The following is a 24,063-nucleotide window of genomic DNA, read 5'->3' as shown; positions in this document are numbered from 1 at the left end:
CCCCACCACGGCAGCGGGGGCATCAGCCCTCCGCCACCTATCACCCCGCCCTCCATGGGGGTGACTGTGGCTGGGGCCTACCCACCCGGGCCCCCTACGCACCCGGGGCTGCTCAGGGGGGGCGCGGGGGGGCTGGGGATCATGGGGCTGCCTCCTCTGCCGGCCCCTGGCGAGCCTTGCCCGTTGGCGCAGGAGGAGGTGATTGAGATCAACCGGGCAGGTGAGGCTGGGCCTGGGGGTGGGAGGCAGAGGGAGACGATGGGAGGGGCGGGGAGGGAGCCGCCAGCGTTCGGGGAGCCCAGGGTGGTCAGTGACCCAGAGGAGAGAGAGAAAAAGCCGGCAGCTGGCTCGGGGCTGAGGGGGTAGGGGGGAGGATCGCTCGAGCTCAGGAATGAACTATGATGGTGTCACTGCACTCCAACCTGGACCACGGAGCGAGACCTTGTCTCCAAAAACAGAATGAAACCAGAAAGGAACAGCTTGACGACACTCAGGCCAAGAAGGCACACACAGGTTTCACAGGAAAGACAGTTTTGGGGAGAAACAGACTTGCAGCTGCGGTATTCAGAGGGCCAGGTGAGGCAGTGGGCGGTGTCGCCCGCAGCTGTGCAGTGAGGGGGGCTCAGACACACAGAAGGTCTCACACGCGGATCACGGCCAATCTCACAGAGTCCCAGAGACAATCCCGAGGAAAGAGGCTAGAGGCCACGGGGTCTGGCAGGAAATCAGAAGCCAAGAGAGGGTCATCCAGACCTGAGAAAGAGACGGGACAGAGACTGAGAGCAGCGGGTCGGCAGCATGGAGGTTGGGGTCTAAGACCAGGTGAGGGAGACAGACTTAACGCTAAGAGCCAGAGGCCAGGGCCCAGACTCCAGGGCCAAATGTTCACATGACAGGAGGGTGACTGAGAAGCCAGGGTCCAGCTGGCTTTGCTGAGGGTGGTCTGGGAGGGTCTTGGGGGGACATCTGACGGGGGTCTGGGAGGGAGATGTTGCTAAGAGAAAGCTCTTCAGCGAGCAAGACGAGTTCGAAGGAAGAGGACTTTGCCAGTGTGTGTGTGTGTGTGTGTGTGTGTGTGTGTGTGTGTGTGTGTGTGTGTGTGTGTGTGTGTGTGTGTAATTTTCAAAATAAAGCCTTTTTAACTGATAGGCAGAGGAGAGACTGAAGGTGGATGAACTACTAGCAGGAGTGCAGGGCAGATTAATCCTGAGATGGCTTAGGCTGGACCAGGGTTCAGGCCACAGAGCTGGACTGAGGATAAGCTGCGTGGCTGCGGCGATTTACAAGAGTGGCTATTAAGTAATTTTAAAGACCATCAAGCAAGAATTCGACATTTAAAAAAATTTATTTTCCTGGAGACAGGCCCTCACTCCATCACCCAGACCGGAGTATAGTGGTGCAATCAGTTCCCCGCAGCCTTGAACCGAAGTGATCCTCCCAGGCCAGCCTCCAAACACATGGGGATTTCAGGTGTGCACCACTGCACCCCGCCAGAAGTTTTGACAATATTGGAGTTACTATGGGCGAGTTGTAACTTTACTTGCAATGTTTTTCTTTGTTGAATTTTAAAGTCACAAAAAACAATGAAATGCTTGTTGTAGGAATTCAAACAATATACGAATAAAAAAGAATGGTCTTTGGTCTTTTTCACTTCTAATGCCCCCTAATCCATTTCCTTGAGGAAACTAGTATTATTAAAAGTATGCATTTGTTTTTAAGCTATTTTGATATTTTTGCAAAATATGTCTCATTCGTGTGGGTATGTGTGTGGGGGGGTCATTATATTCCTATTGTTCACATGTGCTATTTTTACTTAACATTGTCATGGACACATTTTGAGTCTTTGCCACAGCCTGAGAGTTCATGATCCCGAGGGACACTCTTCACACAGTATTGTCTTAGTAGAATCGTAGCAGTAGCCGCTGATGAAAGCCATCACTCAGTGGCCTCATCCTCACTAATGAACACACCACACTGCAATTACCATCTGTGACACGGCACTAAAGTGTTCCGTTAGGTATCATTTTTATCAGTCTTGAAATAATTGCTCATCTGTGGTCACACACACTGCTTCTCAGCTTACAGCCGCATAGGAATTTTCTTTAGTATAATATGACTTACGACACTTGCAAAGCTGCGTTTATTTCCTTGAGTAGCTCGTTAGTCTTATTAAAATCTGCCCGCAAGATATTTTTCTCTCTGAGGTGATCTGCTGTCATGACATCCAACTCTTTTTCAAGTCTCTTGTTTAAATCTTGTTCATGCAACCTGTTTTATTTTTAGTTGAGAAAATGTTATTCTGAGGTCAAACGTTCAAAACTTTCTAAATTCTATCAGATTTAAAATGGTCTTGGTATAATACGCAGAGAATCACTATCAACAGCCTAAATTAAGCTACTTACTTTGCTATAATCTTCTAGCTGTGTTAAAGTTGTCTCCTTTAATGCTTTTTCAAATAACATTTTTAAAAGATTTGAGTCAATTATATACAATTTCCTAAGTTAATAAATACATATACATCGTACAGAATATAAACATTTCTTTTATGTTCTAGATTACAACATAGTCATCAAATCAAGTAAAAAATGGCCTCCAATATCTGACTAAAAGGGCAGCCCAGTCACAAAAGTAGGCTGGTACGGCTAAATAGCATCGCAACAGTTTTTCAGATAACACCACGCATTCCTTCAGCTGGAATTAACAGCATACCTCATCTGTTGGTTCGATTCACTTCGTATTCTGAGAATTTCTTTCCCCTTAAACTCCAATTCCTTGGTTAGGGCACTTATATTCTCGTGAAGGTGCTGCACCTCCTTATCCAAGTCGGAGAGGTGATGCTCTCTATGTCTTAGTTCCTCTTGTAGATCTGTTATCCTACACACGTGCTCCTTACTCTGTAAAACACAAGTCATTCTCAAAGTTTTCTACATATTTGCTTTCTGTGCTTATTGGAGGAAAAGAAAATGATGCACCAGAATGTCAGATGCAACCTGCTGACTGCTTCGAAAGCAAACACTAAAATAAAGAACCTCAATACATAAAAAAGTGCTTAAATGAACACAGCTCCAATAATGTCGGGGTTGGAAGGCACCCAAAGAACACAGAAGCACATCTCCCTTATTTTACAGATGAGGAAACTGATATCCAACGATCCCTTATAATCAATGGCGGAGCTGAGATAAGAGCACAGGGCTCTTGCATATCAGTAGCCTTCACACTGTCTTTCAGAAAAATGTTGGCACCACTGCCCTGTAGTCTAAAAGGAATCTGCACCTCTGGAGAACACCCCCCAGCATCTGATCGCTCAGACAGCAGACTTCGTCTGGTTGGTACTGGTCTGGGAGCTATTTTATCCGACAGATACTCTCCCTTTCCATTTTCTTTTTTTTGAGTTGGAGTCTCACTCCGTCACCCAGACTGGAGTGCAGTGGCTTGCTCGACCTGCTAGGCTCAGGCGATCCTCCTACCTCAGCCTTCCTCAGGTGGGAGGATCCTCAGCGTGGAACTACAGGTGCACGCTACCACAACCGGCTTAACTTTTGCTTTTTATTGTAGAGATGAGGTCTCACCAAGTTGCCCAGGCTGGTCTCAAACCCCTGAGCTTAGGCAATTCTCTCGCCTCGGCCTTCCAAAGGGCTGGGATTATAGGCTTGAGCCACCACGCCCAGCCTTTCATTTTCCTAAAAGTCACTGTCTTCTACAAATTCTGCAGGCCTAGACACTGTCAATTTTGGCGTAAGACCACTGAAGAGAATATATATTTCCTCCGTGGTTACGAGGTGGCTCATTTAAAACTTGCTAGCAATGAAGAGGAGCTTTGGGCAGATCTTTTAACATAAGTGAAGACTAACACGGTGTCAGTCATCAGCCTAATAAACTAACAAATAATAGCTTTGCATAGACTATGCCTATAACTCTCATCCACCCAGACACATATGCATTCAACATCACACAATATCTATGTCTTAAATTTTGTTCATTTTTATTTTTTTTTCTGAGGCTGCTTGCTAGGGAACACAGACTCTCTAACTGAAGGAGAGTACACTTGGCCAAAGAGCAAAATTTAGAAGTAGAACTAGCAGCTGTGCTAAAACAAAATGGAAATGCAAATGATCTTTTTCTTGAGCACTTGTTCCTTTTACGGCAGGGCTACCCGATACGGCCACTTAAACTCAGGTGCAAATTAACTGAAAGGAAATAAGACTGAAAATGCAGCTTCGAGGCCGCCCCAGACACCTTAGCCCACGCGACAACTGGCGGCCACGGCGAGCAGCACCGGTATAGGGCAGCTGCGCCCTCATGGCTTGTCCTACTGGGCCGTGCTGGCCTCACGCGTCACTCTATTTACGTTCGTCATTCGCGTTCCCCAGACACCATCACAATTCAAAACATTCAAGAGACTGTCATAAAATAAAGTGCGATTTTATAACCCACACACATACTAAAACTGAGCTACTCATTCCCCTTTAAGGATAAAAACTCTTCAGTACAGACAGAATATCATATCTATTTAAAATAAGTTATTATGAAATAATTTTCAGAAAGTTGTGAACATTCGATCTATTCACATTTGAGAAATCATCACAGCACAGAACACTTTTTACCTGTCTTCTGCTGATGTCTATGCTTCTTTCTAATTCCATTTTAGCAGCTGCCAATTCTTGATGGTGATTATGCCGCAACAAATCAATTGCAGCTGCATGTTGATGGTTTAGCTCTGAGCGTAATGACGCTGGAATGCAAGGAGGGAAAAGAGCAAATTTTTAAAATGTTGCTGATAGTTTAGGTAATATAAAAGTCAAAAAATACCATTTTAAAAATTGGACATCTCTATATGTCCATTAACCTATTAATAATTATAGAATATCATGAAACTAAATATTATAGACTACCATATACTATCATGAATTTAAAGTTCATCTAGCTTTGATGAGGATAAGAAAAATTTCAAATGCTTAAGTGGATCAAGGTACTTCTATATACGCTGAAGATTAAGTGCTTTTAACTCTTCTCTCTCCCTATTAGAATAATAAAATTTTAGAGTTGAATGGTACTATAACAAATGCTTACTTAGGTTCCCACCCAAGTAAGTATTCTTCCATAACATCCCTAAAAGATGTCAAGCACTGGCTAGTGAACGAACGCCTTTAGTGATCTGGAGGTCATCGCTTTCAATTGAGTTTGGGATTGATCATTTCTTGAATGCCAGGCACAATATATTCCAGGGGGAATGAGATAGGACACTGTCCTTATAGCTGCACAGGTTGGAGGGGAAGACATTACATGAGGGAATTAAGTGGGATGTCGGAGGTGAACATTAGCACGATGAAAGCACAGTGGCAGAAGACCCCACGGGTCCCAGGAGAGGGACACTGGGGATACCATCACAAAGGGACTGTCACAGTGACTCCGAATAGAAGACTCAGCAGGGGCTCTCCAAGCAGGGAAAGAGACGAACATTTGGAAGGAGGGACGTCACACACAAAAGCAAGGAGAAGCTGGTCTCCTGGCCAATGCTCCTAGATCTGGCAGGAAGCCCCGGTGCACAGGCTCATACTGGAAGCAACACAGAGCCCAGGATGAGAATATCTTAGGACAAAATGCTTCTTACTGTAGCCGTAGGCTCATGGTTCTGGGACATGTGTGGCAGTAGGCCTTGAAGGAGCTTGGAGAATACGCAGGGTCATATTCTGAAACAAGAATTTTACTTGCAGATTTTGGAAAAGTCATTATTTTTGTATTAAAATAAACAGAGGCATCTATAAGTTAGTAAAATGCAAATGATCAATTTTACAGCTAAACCATGGGACTTCAAAGAAATGCTGTGCTTGTAGCCAGCTAGCTTAGCCTACTTTGGAGACCTCCGGGCAAAGCATGAGGTTCAGTCTTGCGCGGTGCCAAGGGCTTCTTCAGTGGAAAAGCCTGACAGGCAATGAAGCAGAACGCGGGCATCGCTGAAGGACTTCAGTGGGAAGCCCCACGGGGAGATGTGCACGTGGCAAAGTTCACCCTGCCTGCCGTCTGGAGCACGTGCTGCAGGAAGGGGCATCAGCAAGAAGGTTAGGGCGACAATCCAGGCAAGAAAGGAGATGATCGCAACCCTGTGTGTCAGCAAACCAGAGAGGAAACACACACATGACACACTGAAGAGGAAGTCACAGGACGTGGCGGCAAAAGAAAAAAAGGGGAATTGATCCCCATGTTCCCGGCTTTGGCAACTGGGTAAATAGTGATTCCACCCGTTAAAGGAGGTGGTACAGGAACGGGAGCACATTTTGGACCACGGGGAGACAGTCCGTATTTTCCGAAACGGGACTGGCACGTGGGATGAAAGGGCAGAGGGCAGAAAAGAAGGGAGCAGTGAAGACAGACGCGTGTGAAAGCCACGGGGAACAGAGACTGGGAAGGGAGGGGTCAAAGGGCCACATGCTGCATCAGGGCACAGGAGACCAAAGCCAGCCAGTGAGAACCCCTTGCACTTGGCAGTCACAGCTCAGAGGTGACCTCAGGGAGAGTTGTTTCCGTCGAACGATGAGGACACGACAGAGACCTGAAGGGTCCCAACAAAGCACAAGGACACAGAATATGGAAAGAACTCTCAAAACTCATCGGTAAAAACACAAGTTCTCCAGTTAGAAAGGAAGTATCCACTAGCAAAAGAGCACATGAAGAACGTGCAATCTAGCACGAGCCGTGAAAGAGAGGCAAATTAAAATCAGAATGCGTGACCACACCCCTCCAGGCTAAGGCAGAGCGACGGCATCATGTGCCACTGAATCTGTGGGCAAACTGGGCTGCCCACCGACGCCCGCAGGGATGGACCTGGGGCCGCCACACTGGAAAACAGTGTGGCCGTTTCTTCCAGAACTCCACACGCAACCGCCCCAGGACCCTGCACCTGCACTCCCAGGCACTCATCTCAGAGAAACAGAAACGTATGTACACACAAAAACGTGTGCGTGAACGTTTACAGCTGCTTTATTTGAAACAGATACAAGCCGATAACTCAGGTGACTTTAAGCGGGTGAGGGACAGCGAACTGTGGTGCATCAATACCAAGGAATCCCCTGGACAATACGAGACACAAGCTACTGACATAGAGAGTTGTGCCAAGTGAAACAAGGTCAACCTCAAAAGCCCAGATGCGATTCCCTCCACAGAGCTGCAGTGTTCTTGCGGTGACAAAATTATAGCAGCAGAGAACGGGTGAGTGGCTGCCAGCACACAGCAGAGGGGAGGAGTGGGGGCAGGTGACGATGAACAGACGGGGACGGAAGCGTTCTGTGCCCACAGCGTCCAGCTCAGTGTCCCCTTCGCGGGACCGTGCAGCACACAGTTTTGCAAGACGCTACCACTGGGGGAAACCGAACGGAGTCTGGGAGATCTCTGTACTACTTGCTGAAACTGCGTGTGAACCCCCAAACAAAAAGCTTGTAAGACCCCCTAAGTCCTCTTGTGTACAAAAACATCTGTAAACCATGTTTCAGGGAAGTAAACAACAGGAGTTCCGACACCTGGACTGTTTTCAGCTGTCTCCACACAGCTGCGGAACGAGTGTCTTCCCTTTCGGTCACAGTTCATCAAAGATGACCTCTCATCGGACTGAAGCCCTGTGCAAGGACCAGGCAGTTGCTCATTTTTAAATCTGTAAGTGGCTACTGTACAGATCTTTGACAGGTGTCCACCCTGAATATGGTTTTCGTGCTAGCAGTCACAGAGGCTTTTAGAGGAGGATGAGGAGGGCTCCAACGGCCTGGCCTAGGATCCCAGCAACACTCCACACGATGGACAGGGCCACACGGCCATCCATCCCTTCCAGGCCAGAAGAGTCATGGCACTTTGGGCTTCTTTGTTCCCAATTCCTACTTGGAAAGAGTATGCCACTGAAGCGTGACAGCATACATTAAAAATATTAGGAAAGTTTGGAATACAACCGAACAGAAGGAAAACAAGATGGCAAGAATAAAAAGTTAATGAATGACACTAAAAAGCAAAGCCAATAACAAACCTTTAAGTATATACCCAGCTTTTCTATCTTTCTTTTTGATTTATTGTAGAGATGAGGTCTCGCCAAATTGCCAGATGGGTCTCAAACCCACGGGCTCAGGCAATCCACTCACCTCAGCCTCCCAAAGTGTTGGGATGACAGGCTGGGCCACCAAGCCTGGCCTATACCCAGCTTTTCTTAACAAGCCAACTTCTTATAAAAAAGTAACGATTTGGACCCCTTCTAGGTACAAATTCCATTAAAAAAAATTCCTCAACAGAAAAGGCAGACCTAACCATGACTTTTCTCATGGAAACAAAATTCTAGAATGAGAAACCAGCATGACCTGGTAGTCTAGGGACACTGGCTGCATGTGGTTATCTACAGGCCGGCACCAGCTTCTGATGCCTGAGCATCTGGGCACCACTGAGCTCCCCAGGACAGATGGGAGACTGTAGGTGCTGCCAGCGCGGTCAGAGCAGAGAGCCCCGAGGGACTCAGGTGACCGTCTGTGTCCTGTCTACTCTACTCTGCCTTCGTGTTTTCACCTGGCAACTTCAAATGAAACATGTAGCCCGCATCCATACTCCTCTTGATATCTCAAAACATTTTGCTTCATTTTTGCTTCATTTTATTTATTTATTTTATTTTATTTATTTCATTTTTGAGTTGGAGTCTCACTCTACCACCCAGGCTGGAGTGCAGTGGCTGCTCCCGGCCACTGCAGCCTTGACCTGCTGGGCTCCGGCGACCCTTCTGCCTCAGCCTTCTAAGTAGCTGGAACTACAGGCGGGCGCTACCACGCCCAGCTCATTTTTAATTTATTGTAGAGATGAGGTCTCGCCAAGTTGCCCAGGTGGGTCTTGAACCTGCAGGCTCAGGAAATCCACTCACCTTGGCCTCCTAAAGTGCTGGGAATATAGGCTAAGCCACCGAGCCCAGCATATTTTATTTTTTTAAATTTAGGATCTCATTCTGTTGCCCAGCTAGAGTGCAGTGGCACCGTCATGGCTCACGACAGTCTCAATCTCCTGGGCTCAGACGATCCTCCTGCCTCAGCCTCCTGAGTAGCTGAGACTGCAGGCACGTGCCAGCATGCCTGGTCAATTGTTTTATTTTTTGTAAGGACAAGGTCTCGCTATGTTGCCCAGGCTGGGCCTAAACTCTTGGACTCAAGCAATCCCTCTGCCTTGGTCTCCTAAGTGCTAGGAATACAGGCATGAGCCATGGTTCCCTGACCTTGAAATTTTAAAATAAAACTTTGTGATTTTTTTTTTTTTTTTTGAGTCGGAGTCTCACTCTGTCACCCAGACTGGAGTGCAGGGGTCGCTCCCGGCCACCGCAGCCTCGACCTGCTGGGCTCTGGCGATCCTTACGCCTCAGCCTTCCGAGTAGCTGGAATTACAGGCATGAGCTACCATGCCCGGCTGATTCTTTTATTTATTGTAGAGATGAGGTCTCGCTGCCCAGGCGGGTCTTGCTGCCCAGGCGGGTCTCAAACCCGCGGACTCAGGCAATCCATTCACCTCAGCCTCCCAAATGCACGGGATTACAGGCTGAGTCACCGAGCCCGGCTAAACTTTGTGATTTTACGTTTAATTTTAAAATGGAAGAATACACACATGTAAGAATATATATTATATATGTATATATATGTGTGTATACACACACACCAGAGACAGGGTCTTGCTCTGTCGCCCAGGCTGGAGTATAGTGGGGACTGCAGCATTCAACTCCTGGGTTCAAGCTATCCCGCCACCTCAGCCCCCCAGGTAGCTGGTATTTTAGGCGTGAGCCACTATGCCTGACCACAGATGATAAGCTTACAACCCTTTTAAAGTACCAAGCATGGCCTTTCCTTCATCTTCTAACTCAAACCGAAGTGTCTGCAGTTCCTGTTCCATTTCTACCCGGAAGCCCTCCATTGACTCTCTGTGGGCATCTTTTAATGACTGAAGTTCTGCAGAATGTTTTTGTTGTAAATGATCTTCAAGTGCCTAAAACAGGAGAAACAGACTCAAATTATTATGCTGGAATATAGGAAGGAAAATGTAAATAAAATAGAGTAGTTGCTAAAACTCAGTTACTATTTAAGAAATACAAAGTGTTTTCAGTTTAATTTAAAAAAAACTAGATATAAGATAATCATCATCAGAAAAAAACAGACTTGAAAGAGTCATTTCAGTAGGATAAATGAATCATCAGGAAACCAGTTTGATTCAATATATGTTATTCGAATCAGAAATGTGGGCCAGGCGTGATGGCTCACTCCTTTAATTCCAGCAGGAGGAGGTAGGAAGATTGCTTGGTTCCAGGGGTTTGAGACTAGTCTGGGCAACAAAGTGAGACCCCCTCCCTCTTGAAAGAAGAGGAGGGAGGGAGGGAGGGGAGGGAAGAGAAAAGAAAAAAGAAATTGGACACCTTACAGTTCTTCTCAGTGGATTAAAAAAAAGAAAGCGAGGAAGGAAGGAAGATAGGAAGGAAAGTGGACCCTTGACCTGAGGCAGTTTTCACACAAACTCACTTTCTAAGCTATTAAGGGATGTGAGCCACCTAAAAGGTACAAAGCACTCTTCTGTGCACACAGACTTAGACTTCGGAAGGCAGAGGAAGGGGCAGCACATCACCCAGAAAAGTCTCCCGGTTAGGAAGGGACGCAAGCCTTCACAGCTCTGGCCCCACCACATATCTGTAGCTGTCCTCTACAGCCTGTCCTCACACCTGCATTCGTGAGAAGAGGCAAAGGTTCTGAGGAGGGAGCTGGACAAGCAAACTGAAGGCTTTGGTGTGTTTCCTTCGAAAAGCCCAGAGGGACAGACTGCCTGTGGCCGCCACTAACTGAAGACACATGGCCACAGAAAAAGACAGACCGCTCCGGGCACCTCAAGCTTGGAGAGGGAGCTGTGTGAAAGAGGGGTGTTTTTGTTTATCTACTATAATTTATAACACGAAATGCTTCTGAGAAAAATACCACATTGTAACTAGGACTGCATTATTTATTTAATTATTGCTCAAAATACTGTTCTTTTGTTGTTGCTCTCAAAATGCTGTTTTTAAAAGTTAATATTTAGTTACTTATGTCCACTGGTTTTTTTTTAAGTGTTTTATACCTGAAAAATGAAGCATGTGGGTTTTTTTTTGAATATAGGTAAAATAAAGAACTTTGGTTTAGACAATGTTACTTAGTAATGACAGAACTGTAAAACTGCAAGTTCTGATTCTTCTGAAAAATGACTAAAATTCTGTAAAACACAAAAAATGTGCAAAATTAAACTACTGATATGAGAGCTCATGTGTTATGCCAATTCATCAAAGGTATCCAATGACTAGATTATTTAGTGATATAATCAGGCTTTTTTTTTTTGAGTTGGAGTCTCACTCCATCGCCCAGACTGGAGCGCAGTGGCCACTCCCGGCCACCGCAGCCTCGACCCGCTGGGCTCCGGCGATCCTTCCACCTCAGCCTTCCGAGTAGCCGGAATTACAGGCATGCGCTACCACGCCCGCCTGGTTTTTTGATTTATTGTAGGGATGAGGTCTCGCCAAGTTGCCCAGGCAGGTCTCGAACCCACCGGCTCAGGCAATCCACTCACCTCAGCCTCCCAAAGCGCTGGGATTGCAGGCTGAGCCACTGAGCCCGGCTCAGGCTTAATTTTTAACCGAGAAAAATTCCCTGACTTTCTAGACAAGATCAATGGATTACAACTTAATGTACAGGAAAGCTAATTGTTTTTAGAAGAATGTGACTTTTTTTGTCTAAATTATTTCTTTATAACATACCATTTCTTAAAAAATGTTCTGCTTATGAATAAAGGATTAAGAAAAACCTCTATGTGTAATCACCATATATGGTGAAAATTACTGTTAGCAAAACTTTGTTCTTCTAGAAAATCTTTAATTTTTTAATTTATCTAACTATTTTTGAAGTTGAGGTCTTACTCTGTCGTCCAGGCTGGAGTGTAGTGGCTTGCTCGTGGCTCACCACAGCCTTGATCTCCGGGCTCAAGCATCCACCTGCCTCAGCCTCCTGAGTAGCTGGGACTACAGGCATGTACCACCACACCCGGCTAATTTTTTAATTCTATGTAGAGACGAGGACTTGCTACATTGCATAGGCTAGTCTCAAACTCCTGAGCGCAAGCAGTCCTCTTGCTGCAGCCTCCCAAAGTGCCGAGATTACAAGTGTTAGCCAACACCCCTGACAAATCTTTATCTTAATTATCATAAAGTCCTTGGGAGAAACTGAATAGTAAACTGGTAAGAAATGAACTAACCCAAAATGAATCGCTAAGACTATGTCCAACTAACATTTTAATACAGAACTGAGTAATGGATGTGGGAAGACTCTAGCATATAACGTGATTAATCCAATAATGCATCTCTTATTTAAATCTCTTCTGACTTAGTTGGTCATTACTTTTTACATAGTCTTTGGGGCTGTATATGCATGTGAGGCTGTATACTATTTAAAATGTCTCCGATTCCTTTTCATTGTGAATTTTGTACACAGAAAAAAAAAAAAAGAAGAAAGTGAGGAAAGAAAATCTGAGATAAAAAATATATAAATTCCCTGGATACATTTCTTTTTTGTAGACCCAGGCTGAGAGAGAAAAATTAAAAATTTGATGCAAGACTATAATAAGCACAAAACGATGTTAAATGATTAGAATGGTTACAGCCCAGTAGAACCATGCTAAAAGATTTAACTGAATTTATTTCATCACCGTTAACTCTATAACAAGCCACATGGTGTACCAGTCTCATCATGAACTTGGCATTATGCTGGGGAAACAAATCAATGGTGGCTTCAGTCTGTCTTCTACAGTGGCTAATTAGTACATATGTTTAACCACTATGACCCATTAGGAAGTCATAGCCTAGAAAACACAGTTAAATAAAATAATACACAATTTTTTGGAGCAAAAAATGAATTCTTAAGAATCTGAAGGTTCATTATTATTAGGCTGTTGGATCATATTTGAGCGTATGCCATATTAAACTTACTCTTTGTTCTTTTTCCTTTTCCTCTTCCATGGTGTGAAACGCAAGAACATGTGCTTCTTTTAAGGATTTGTGTCTTTGTTGGTGCTGCTCCTCTAATTCTTCGAGCTCTTGTGTGAGCCGCTGTCGTTCTTGCGTGAACTGGACTTGCAGTTGCTGCAGAGAAGTCTGAGACTGGGAAAGCTGTATCTCTAGGTTCTGTTTCAGCAAGGAAATCTACGCACAGGACAGCACACAGCGAAGGGTAAACACAAGGTGTGTCTCACACACTCCCAGTCTAAGGAGAAAGTACTCGAAGATAGACACCGTAGAGGAAAGTTTCCACTAAAAAGGCTCTACAAGAGCTCACGAAGACGTAAGCTTGAGTGTCACCATTTTACGTTCCATTTTCAGGAATTACCCTGAAGATGGACTGCTTAGTACTGTTTGTAGACCCTCTGAAGAACACTGCAACCAGCATTTAGAAATGCAGTGAACACCTATGTTGCACTGAATAAAAATCCATACTATGAAATAAAAACACAGGACAACTAGTATAGCTATTAGGTCGCAGTCACTCTGAGGAAACGGTGTGAAAAGCTGAACAGCTTATTTGTGAAGCAGCAAAGTGAAATAGTTAAGACTGAGAGCTCTAAGTTAAAATCCTAGCCCCGCCACTTGTTTGTATCAACACCTCACCAGGCTGTGGGGTGCCACACACAATGTTGTCTTATTCCGTTTAGTTCACTTAAAACAGACCCTGGCATGGAGCAAGCCTTCCACAAATGTTAGCTAAGACTGTTTGAGGCTTAAAAACCTAGTCTGTAAAAGATATGCCATGGTTTGTAATTTAGAATCCTTATATAATTTTTTTTATTTTTGAATTTTAACTGGAAGGACGTGCAAACATCTTAAGATTTTAAAAAATCACAGACATCCCACAACCTATTTCACTGTGGAAACCTGATCTGTCACTCCATTTGAAAACAGACAACAGCAACATTAATATGTCTGTATCATTTCTGGATATAATAAATTTACAATTAGGTATTTGTGTACGAGCAAAAATATAAAACACATGTATATGTAAATATCATATATGTTCATATACACATTTAATGAAATCATTTAATTTGATCTGTTTCTATTCTCATAAACAGAACAACATAACTTGAAACCAGACCACTCAATCACATGAAGGGGGACCCAAGAAAACAGAATTTGTCAAAAAAAAGTGTACTTATTTTTACATGTTTAAACTTCAGCCAACTTCAAAATACTTTCCATTTGATGCAATACACCTGTCAAGATGCTTTTCCCACTGCTCAAAACAGTTTTTGAACTTGTCAACTTTGGTGCCTTTTAAAAATGCTTCCACCGTTTTTTGCTTTACCTCTTCCACATCGGGAAAATGTTTCCCTTTGAGGAATTTTTTCCTCCAGGGAAACAAGAAAACGTCATTTAGGGTGAGACTGGGTGATTAGAAAGGGTAGGACACGGGGTTCCTGTCATTTTTTGATCAAAAACTGCCGAATACTCAGTATAATGTGGGCAGGTGCGTTGTCACAGTGGAAGAACTAGTCACCTGTTGGCCACATCTCAGGACATTTCTGCTGCAAACTGTGACACAATCTTCTCAAAACTTCCAGATAAAAACTTTGGTTGACTGTTTGCTCTGGAGGAACACATTCCAAGTGTACTACAAAGGGCCGGTCCTCCAAAAAAGAAAATTCCAGGTGATTTTTTTTTTTAGTCCTCCCTCATATTCTAAAAGAAATCTAAATCCAAGAGGAATTTAGAGGAACCAGAAAAAACCTGTAAACTGGGTTTTATAAGCGACTTAAGATACTCTATGTATGTATATACTGGTAAAACAGTTTCTGTGGCCAATAAAAAGGGGAAACTTTAGAGTGAGTTTTTGTAAAAAGACTTTCTTTTGATTAACAAAAGGCAGATAGAGGTCATCTCACATGTCTCACAAAGGAGGGGAACTGGGAAGGAAACAGAAAGGGCATATCACCAGATACACCAAACAAGACAGGAGGAAAGACATGCTCTTTGGAAACAGCAAAAATCAGAAGCAAGCCACTCTCTCCCTTCAAAAAGCAGCCAGAGACTGGATGTGGTGGCTTCTGCCTGTAACCCAAGCACTTTGGGAGGCTGAGACACGAGGACTGCTTGAGCCCAGAGGTTCAAGACCAACCTGGGCAACATAGTGAGCCCTCGTCTCTACAAAAGAGCCACAAAATTAGCCTGTTGTGGTGGCCCCACAATCCCAGCTACTTAGGAAGCTGAGGCAGAGGGATCGCCTGAGCCCAAGAGGTCGAGGCTGAGGGGATCCACGATCGTGCCACTCCACTCCAGCCTGGGCGACAGAGTGAGAACCCGACGAAAAAAAAGAAAACGCAGCAGGACATAATCACAGACTGTAGTGAGTGTAGGGTGTGATCAGCTGTCCAGAAGGGTTTGGGGCAAAGTTATAAATCCAGGTTAGTTTATAAGGGTTAGCAAACGCCTTTATGGAAACAGGCACTGGTGAGAAATGCTACAAATGACACAGACGTCCAATCTGTTTCAATGCGTTTCCAAAGGAGTGACTCTACCTGTTGAAACTTCATGAATTCTGCTTACTAACTTCTACACAGGCAAGAAAATATGTGTTTGTGAAAACGGATGTGTAATTGGTAGAGCCATTGTGTCCCCAGCCAGCTGCCTCCTGAAACAGAAAAGGCTTGGCCGGGCTCGGTGGCTCAGCCCATAATCCCAGCATTTGGGAGGCTGAGGCAAGTGGATTGCCTGAGCCTGTGGGTTTGAGACCAAACCAGGCCACTTGGTGAGACCTCGTCTTGACAGTAAATCAAAAAACAGCCAGGCGCACTACACGCTTGTAGTTCCAGCTACTAGGAAGGCTGAGGCAGAAGGATCGCTGGAGCCCAGCAGGTCAACGCTGGGGTGGCCGTGACACTACACCGCAGCCTGGGTGCGGAGTGAGACTCCAACTCGAAAGAAAGAAATAAAAACAGAAAAGGCTTGACTCACTCTATTCCCAAGTTCAGCTCTGGTCTCAGCCTCAGCCTGGGGACCCAGGGCGACTGCCTGGGAGGTCTCTGGTAACGACTTGTCGGAATGTATATGGGAAAGTTGAGAAAAGTATGTTACATGCAGAATAGTGATTGATATTCTTAAAGGGATTACTTGGCACCAGCTCAAGTGGGGACTAAAATCTACTCAGCATTCTGCTCACCAAGCTGTCTGCCCTGGCTACAGATCTGTGTTCACTCCCTAGAAAAAAAATAAAAATAAAAATAAAGACTTTCTTTTTCTGCTTTGCACAAAAATACCACATAGGCTAGTGGCCCTAGGTCCTATCCTCTGAGTGTGCATGTAGTAAGAAGCCAATCAGTTCACAATAGTGCATCTTATTTTCTGTAACAGCTACTTTAAGAGTTCACTGCATCAATATATCTGCCATGTGTTAATGCAACTCACACTTGAACTACTTAAGGATGGAAGTTATGAAGAAATATAACATTTAAAGTAAGCAAAGTTTAAAAAATAATAAAATAAAATGAAGCACCAAAGTAATATAACAGTAATAGTGATATATAATAGCAACAGTAATATAATCTATGCACAGTTTTAAGTTTCTCCACCTTAAATAAAATACACTTAAATATTTTGCATTATAATATACTTTACCTTGAAAGAAATCCAAAATAGTACTTTCCATCTTAGGATAGATGATAGGTCTTTGTATCTACACTCAACAAAATAACATAAACTATATGCAGAAAGATATCATCATGCGATATAGTGCCCAAATATACTTAGATCGTTTGTATTCTTAATTTGAAAGCACACTAGAATAACACGAAGGCTATCTGAAACCTCCACACTCATGCTCAAGACAGTAACACGAGTTAAACGCAGAAAGCCTTAATCATGCAATGCAGTGCCAAAACACATTTTGTTCTTTTCATAAACAAGTTAGTAGAACTGCGGTAATCAGCCTTTGCTCAGCATGAAATTACATGGCACCTTAAAAGGCAAATAATGAGCAAAGCAATGCAAATGAAATCTTGTTTAACAGTTATCAGTTAAACAACCAAGTTTAATATACTTTAAGAAATGCATATTAATATAAAATTTCACTAAATCAAAACAAAAGAGAACAAAGATGGACTCTGCATTAAGAGGATCAGGCAACCTTGATCAGTACTTTTATTAGAGAGTTACAGAAAAGTATGTGTTGAATAAATGAATGAGAAGCAATTGTTGTTTTGAACTATATATATATATATATATATATGTATATATATATACACACACACACATATAAATATACACATATATATAAATACTCAAAGTATGTAGTGCATTCTAATTCCTACATATTTGTTACAATTTAAAATGTTTGTCCATTTTATTTTATTATTTTTTTAAACCAGGATTTATTGAGAAGACAGAAAAGCTCCCACAGTGGGAGGGGACCTGAAGGGGTCGCCCAATTTTTGTCTGTTTCAAATAAGCCAAAGAGAATCCTTATTGCAGAAAACAATTTAATCTTCATTTAAAAAATTCTTACCAAAGCAATTTGGATATGAATTATAAATACATTCTATTGATTAATAGCTATCAGATATTTTACAAACAATTTTAAAAGCCAAACTGCACTGATTGCCACGTTCCGTCTCTACCATCTAAAATGCGATTGTCTTTTTGAAAATCAAGTATTGAAAATACATTTTGTAAAAATTTGAAGAAGAAAAAATATTGAAAATACATGCATGTGTATACTTTTCTGTTTGAAGAAAGAAAAGCTTCCCTTTTTCTATAGAGCAGGTCCCAAGGAATCTGTACCTCCTTGATGCCGCTTTAGAACTCCCTCAAAAAAATCCAAAACGTTTCATCTGAGGCACTGGGTATGACAGGACTTCAGTACAAAACATGTCATTCATTATGTACAGCTTACCTACAGACTTTGGTTTTTTATGCAAGGTTGGTGGGGTTTTTTTAACCCCTAAAACATCCATCATTACAGAAATGATAGAATATAGAAAGTATACAAGTAATTTGTTCTCAAAATAAAGTATGTCTTGAGTCAGTAAACGTAATCTGTGGTTCTCAAACCTGTAGATTTTTTATTTTTATTTTTATTTTAAAGATGTGGGGTACAATTCAGGATTAGGTATACAAGTAAAGTCTGGGATCTCTGTAGATTTTCGTGAAGACAAATGTCTATGCCCTATTCCTTGAGATTCTGATTTAGTAGGTCTGGAATTGGGCCCAGGTTGCCCACAGTATTTTTATGCCTAATTTAAAAGTATTCATTGTGAAAATTTTAAAAATACAGTCGTGTAAATAAAAAGGAAAGTCTCCTTTATCACCTTTCCCTGCCAAATCCCTGCACCTAAGGCTAACCAGTGTTAACACTTTGGTATGTATCTCTGCAGACTATAATGACTTAGATGTCTCTTGACATAATAAACTTTTGTTTTCTTTTGCTTTTTAAACTATGCCTTGTGTAAATGGCTGGATGGTTTCCAACAAATGTAGAAACTATATCTGCCATGATCTGACAATATACTGGCTACGTCTTACAAGTGACGGAAACCCTAGGGTACACCTCAAACGATAGTGCTCAATGTCCACAGACACTCATGGAGAGACCCATGGAGCAGCTGATAGGAACAGATTATGTGTACCACACAGAGCAATAAACAGCACTTCAAATGTAAAACCATGAGGGCGTCCTGACCTGCAGGTGTTGATGGTGGTTTTCACATACTCAACTCTATGTAGCTTCTACCAAGATGTCTACCCAGAGATTTATTTCATAATGTTGATCAATTTTTCCACTAGGGAGGCCAGTGAGTATATGCTTCTGCAGTTTTTCCCTCTGTTGAAAGCAGGATTCATAGGATATATCCTTAGATAAGTCCCATTCTGTTTCATGACGACATGAACTTCCTGGGGCAGGCATTGCTCCTCACATTTCCAAGAGACACTCTCCTTCCTTCCTTTCTTCCCAGTAAGCTGGACTCTTGAGTTTGCTTGGGGAGTGAATGGAAATCCCTAGTAGGTAGGCCCCTCTCTATCTGGGAGTAATCTAATTCTAAGGCGTTAAGTCCAATAGCTTCAAATAAACAAGGTAACGTTAAAAACAGCTAAACTAGGCTTAGTAGAGGACAGTAAAAAGAATTAATATGTTGACAACTTACGTAAATGCTCATGTTAAATACTTAAAGGTGCTTGAATGTTTTAATTCTCTATTTCTTTTTTAATCACTAATTTGCTATTATTGAGTCTAATTAAGAAAAGTTAACTTTAAGCTTGTGAAAGTCTTGTTACTCTAAAAATATTCTGAATTGTTCATGATTTTTTGGTATTTTCTAAGAAGACTTATCAACACTTGAGTTTATCAACTAAGAATCACAATAATGCTGTTTAAAGTCTTTACCATGATTGTGGAATATGTTCCCAATTATTCTCTTATTCTTAACTAACACTAATTAGACAGCATCTATAAAGGGCATATGAATCAATATTCACTTGATTTTTAGAAGACAACATATAGGCGGGGGTGATAAGTATGACATTCGCTCAAAAGAGGGTCTTAATCAGATAAATGCCAGCGTCACCATGCAACAGGCAGGACAATCAAAGAAAATAGCGGAAACACGGCTGAACGAATATCATACTACACACTGCTACCGTCATTCAGTTCAACTTTGAAAAGCAATACCTGGATGACATCTCTTAGGTTGTGCATACGTTTATGTGGCAGCCCTGCAGAGGAAAAACCTGCCAAGAACTAAAGTCTTATATGGAAGTCTGGGACACAGACCACGTGCAGAGGGGTAGACAGGGGCTCACACCCTGGGCACAGCACCCTGACAGGGCCATACGTTGCTGTGGACGATGGAAGGGTGGAAGGCGATCTTTCAACGACCGTGACGCCACAACAGAGAGTCACGCAAGTGGTGGGTCGTTGTGTCTCCAGCCCCTTTGACTTTTCTGTCGAGGGTGGATCGAGGCATTCTCATTCTCGCTACTGACAGGCTTAGTTTCAACAAGGGGTCTGCATTTCACGAACGCTTTCCAGGGACAACCAGTAGGGAAGAAGTGACTATGCTGCCACAAATGCTCTGAAGGATGAGTCGATTAATTTCAAAAACGGTCCTATTTTGAGTTATTATTTCTATCCCAGCTAGGACGTGTCACACACAAAAAGTCTGGATACAGTTATCATGCCAAAATTCTCACTTCGTTTTATGTGACTGTTGAAAATAATTTCTAAATGTAGTCTCATTTCACCAGCATTGAGATAAACATGTTTGCTGCTTATTTATTTACTTATTTATTTAGTTAGTTAGAGTCTCACTCCATCACCCAGGCTGGAGAGTAGTGGCACATTCATGGCCACCCCGGCACTGACCTGCTGCGCTCCAGCAATCCTTCCGCCTCAGTCTTCCCAGTAGCCGGAACTACAGGCATGCGCTACCACGCCTGGCTAATTTTGTGATTTATTGTAGAGATGAGAGCTCGCCAAGTTGCCCAGGCAGTTCTTGAACTCCAGGGCTCAGGCAATCCCCTCACCTCGACCTCCCTAAGTGCTGGGATTACAGGCTTGAGCCACCGTGCCCAGTCCTGTTGCTTATTTTTAAACAGATGAAAGAAAATGGTGCTAGGTGTGCTTACATATAATTGTTTTTAATGCAGAAAAAAAGCTGAATATGGAAGGTAGGCAAAATCTGTCTTTTCTTGTGTAGTAGAAAAAAAATTAGGGAGCTATGAGGAAATAGCTTCACTCTAGAAGTATCAGAATTCCACTTCCTTAGACTCAAGGCTTTGACTTCTCTAGGGCAGGAGTTGGCAAACTCCAGTCTGTTTTTTTGTTTTGTTTTGTTTTATTTTGTTTTTGAGTTGGAGTCGTACTCTGTCACCCAGACTGGAGCGCAGTGGCCGCTCCCGGCCACCACAGCCTCGACCTGCTGGGATCCGGCGATCCTTCTGCCTCCGCCTTCCAAGCAGCCGGAACTACAGGCGTGCGCTACCACACCTGGCTGATTTTTTGGTTTTATTGTAGAGATGAGGTCTTGTCTGCCCAGGTGGGTCTCGAACCCGCGGGCTCAGGCAATCCACTCACCTCAGCCTCCCAAAGGCGCAGGATTACAGGCTGAGCCACCGAGCCTGGCTGAGTCTGTTTTTTGTAAGATGAATTGTACTAGAACATATCACAACTCTCTGCTTATGTGCCATCAAAGAGTATTTTCACACTACAGCAGCATCTGCCACAAAACTGGCCTGGCCCAAAGGCCTCAAGTCTTTACTATCGGGCCTTTGACAGAAAAGAGTTACTGACTCCTATATCAAGAAAAGTATTCAAAGAAGTGCAGCTGTTATCTAATTTTAAAGGACAAGTATCAGTTTGGTGTGAAAAATCTCATTTCTTCTCAATTTATAAAGAAAAAAATTTTGAATGAGTGTTAAATAGAACATTATTTTGAAGCTTAATTTCTGCATACTTGAGTATACATAATTTAAAACGACAGCTTTGCCAAGTCTTAGGAAAAGTCATTTACTCCACATTGCCTTTCCTCTGTTAATAATTTTAACATTAAAATGTAAAATATGTTCTAAATCTCATGACTCTTGGAACAATTTGGTACTTTTAAATAAAGTCGTCTATAGATGCTACTTTAAAAAAAACAAGCTAGTTTAACAAAAAAAAGAAATACGATTTTACACTTATTTCCATTTTTATGATAGCCGACTAGTTGATGGCTTTTCCAAAATATTACTATATCTTCAGGGTAACTTTCACATTTGCGAGATAAGATCTTGGTTGGCTTTAGGATAAAATACACGTTAACACTGGTCGATGTGTGACATGCACAGATTAATGACTGAAGGTCAGCAGCTTCTCTCCCCCAACACAAAACATGTCTTATCGAGTGCCGAGCTGTGTTTCTACAGAAGCCAGCTCTAAAGCGGTGATGTCGTGTATGCAAAATGAAAAGCACAACATGCCCTTGCGCACAGGTTGCAAGCGCCGCTCACTCACGTTGTTGATAGATTTATGCAGCGCTTCGCCCAGAGAGTGCCGCTACGAAGAAAGATCACAGGCATCACGGGAAGCATTCCGACATCGGCTCCGTGAGAGGGAGGGGGGCGAGAACTGAGAGTGAAGCCCGGAACAGTCATGACAACGTGCCACGAAAAAGTCCGTCGGAAGCAGCGCGGAGACAGAAGCCAAACACAATACCCGTGGCCCTTTAAAACAGGGGCTGGCAACCTCCGAAAGGCTGAGCATATAAACCGGAGCCCACTTGAGGGATGGTGGCTGTTGTGGCCCCTGGAGGGGATCTCACTGGACTCAATTCCTCCCCGATATCTAGAATATTAATAGAACTGCTTCAAGCACCACCCCCAGTTTGTGTTAGGTTCATGAGGATTTCTCCCAGGAGGAATGAGCAGATGAGAACTGCAACACTACCTTGATGGACTATACAATTTGGGGCCAGAAACAACGATGAGATAATCACCGAAGACCTGAGGATTGAACAACCATCTGCTTTTGTACCGAGGGAAAGGAAGAAGATATGCCCTTACATCTTTGTAATGCTATTCTCGAGGATACAGTTGGCGAAACTATTTGTGACCAGGTTCATTTTTTCAGAAGCTCATTGAAGTTTATTAAGTGATAAAACACTGGAAACACCTACGGCTGGCTCCTCCAAATATGGGGAAAATGAACATGTGATTTCATTTTCAATCACCTCATGTTTTTGCCTTCCCAAAACACTAAACAGTATTTTTAATTTATGTCATAAATTTAAATAAGTTTATTTAGGCCGGGCACGGTGGCTCAGCCAGTAATCCCAGCACTTTGGGAGGCTGGGGTGAGAGGACTGCCTGAGCCTAGAGGTTCAAGACCAGCCTGGGCAACTTGGTGAGACCTCATCTCTACGATAAATCACAAAACTAGCCAGGCATGGTGGTGTGCCTCTGTAGTACCAGCTACTTAGAAGGCTGAGGCGGAAGGACTGCCTGAGTCCAGCAGGTCGAGGCTGCGTGCACTGCACTCCAGCCTGGGCAACACTCCAACTAAAAAAAAAAAGTTTCTTTAAAGTGGTTTTTATTCTAGACACGAATCCAATTTTCAGACAGAACATAATGATGTTTTTTGCAAAATGTGATTATTCCTTGGAGTGGCACAAACTAAAAATAGTTTTCATTTGGAAAAAAAGATTTTTAACTATTAATTTGACACTAACGTATTCTAGGATATAGTTTACTAGAGTAGAAAAAATAAATTGAGATAAAAGAATAACTTTCTATTTGCTTATTTAGTAATTTCTTAATCTAAACTGTCTCACACTTTTATGTTTCATTTTTTTCACTATTTTATTTTTTCTCATACTCTTCATGTTCTCTATATAATAACCAGAGGCTTAACTTATCCAGACCTCACAAAACTTAAGAAAAACTGAGGGATTTTTAGTTGCAGTATTTCTTACATCTTTCTATTTCTTAGAACTCACATCCCAGTACTAGAAGTTAACCTAGCATGTATACCATTTATTTAGAAGGTAGGTTTTATTTTTCACTCTTTAAGGTGTCATCAGACAAAAATATGTCCTTTTAAGACTTCTGAATTAACTGATAAATTAGAACAGACCCGAGTGGCATGCCAGGTCACCCCCCCTCTAAATCTAGATTTTAAGACTGTATATGACAGAAGCTATTGGAGCATTTGGAATCTAAGCTCATGGGGCCGCTACCTCTGCCTGCCACACGCAGCTGTGAGCCGCAGAAAGCTCTCACCCAGAAGGTATGGCTCCTAAGCAGCGGCCTTGGTCAACCTCGCATCCCAGAGCCGGCTATGGCTGTCAGTGCAGGCCCCACGAGTGCTGCTGGGCCAGCAGCGTCATTGCTTAAGACATAAGGAAGTAATGCTCAGTTTTTCATGTAAAAATACTGATGATGGAAGGCCGAGGTGGAAGGACTGCCTGAGCCCAGCAGGTCAAGGTTGCAGTGGCTGTGAGCATGCCACTGCACTCCAGCCTGGGCCACAGGGTGAGACTCCGACT

At 43.1% G+C, this 24,063-nt stretch overlaps 1 protein-coding gene across 2 annotated transcripts in view; it reads right to left on the bottom strand.

Annotated features, from left to right (window-relative positions):
* Nucleotides 1-2,116: 2,116 nt before the first annotated feature.
* FAM184A (family with sequence similarity 184 member A) overlaps nt 2,117-24,063 on the bottom strand; it is a 75,440-nt gene continuing 53,493 nt past the window's right edge. The window contains exons 10-15 of one of the 2 annotated variants that reach the window (XM_008048769.2): nt 22,035-22,076; nt 12,992-13,204; nt 9,831-9,984; nt 4,605-4,732; nt 2,710-2,894; nt 2,117-2,268 (exon numbers count right to left, since the gene is read on the bottom strand). In XM_008048769.2, coding sequence (XP_008046960.1) covers nt 2,118-2,268; nt 2,710-2,894; nt 4,605-4,732; nt 9,831-9,984; nt 12,992-13,204; nt 22,035-22,076 — 873 coding nt within the window. In that variant the 3' untranslated portion in view covers nt 2,117. The remainder of the gene's footprint in view (nt 2,269-2,709; nt 2,895-4,604; nt 4,733-9,830; nt 9,985-12,991; nt 13,205-22,034; nt 22,077-24,063) is intronic. The other variant, XM_008048770.2, reaches the window with a different exon arrangement.

The sequence above is a fragment of the Carlito syrichta genome, unplaced genomic scaffold, assembly GCF_000164805.1.
Source record: "Carlito syrichta isolate Samal-C Ts95f unplaced genomic scaffold, Tarsius_syrichta-2.0.1 Scaffold126623, whole genome shotgun sequence".
NCBI lineage: Eukaryota > Metazoa > Chordata > Mammalia > Primates > Tarsiidae > Carlito > Carlito syrichta.
Note: the sequence above shows the minus strand (reverse complement) of the source record. Positions and strands in the feature narration are given on the sequence as shown.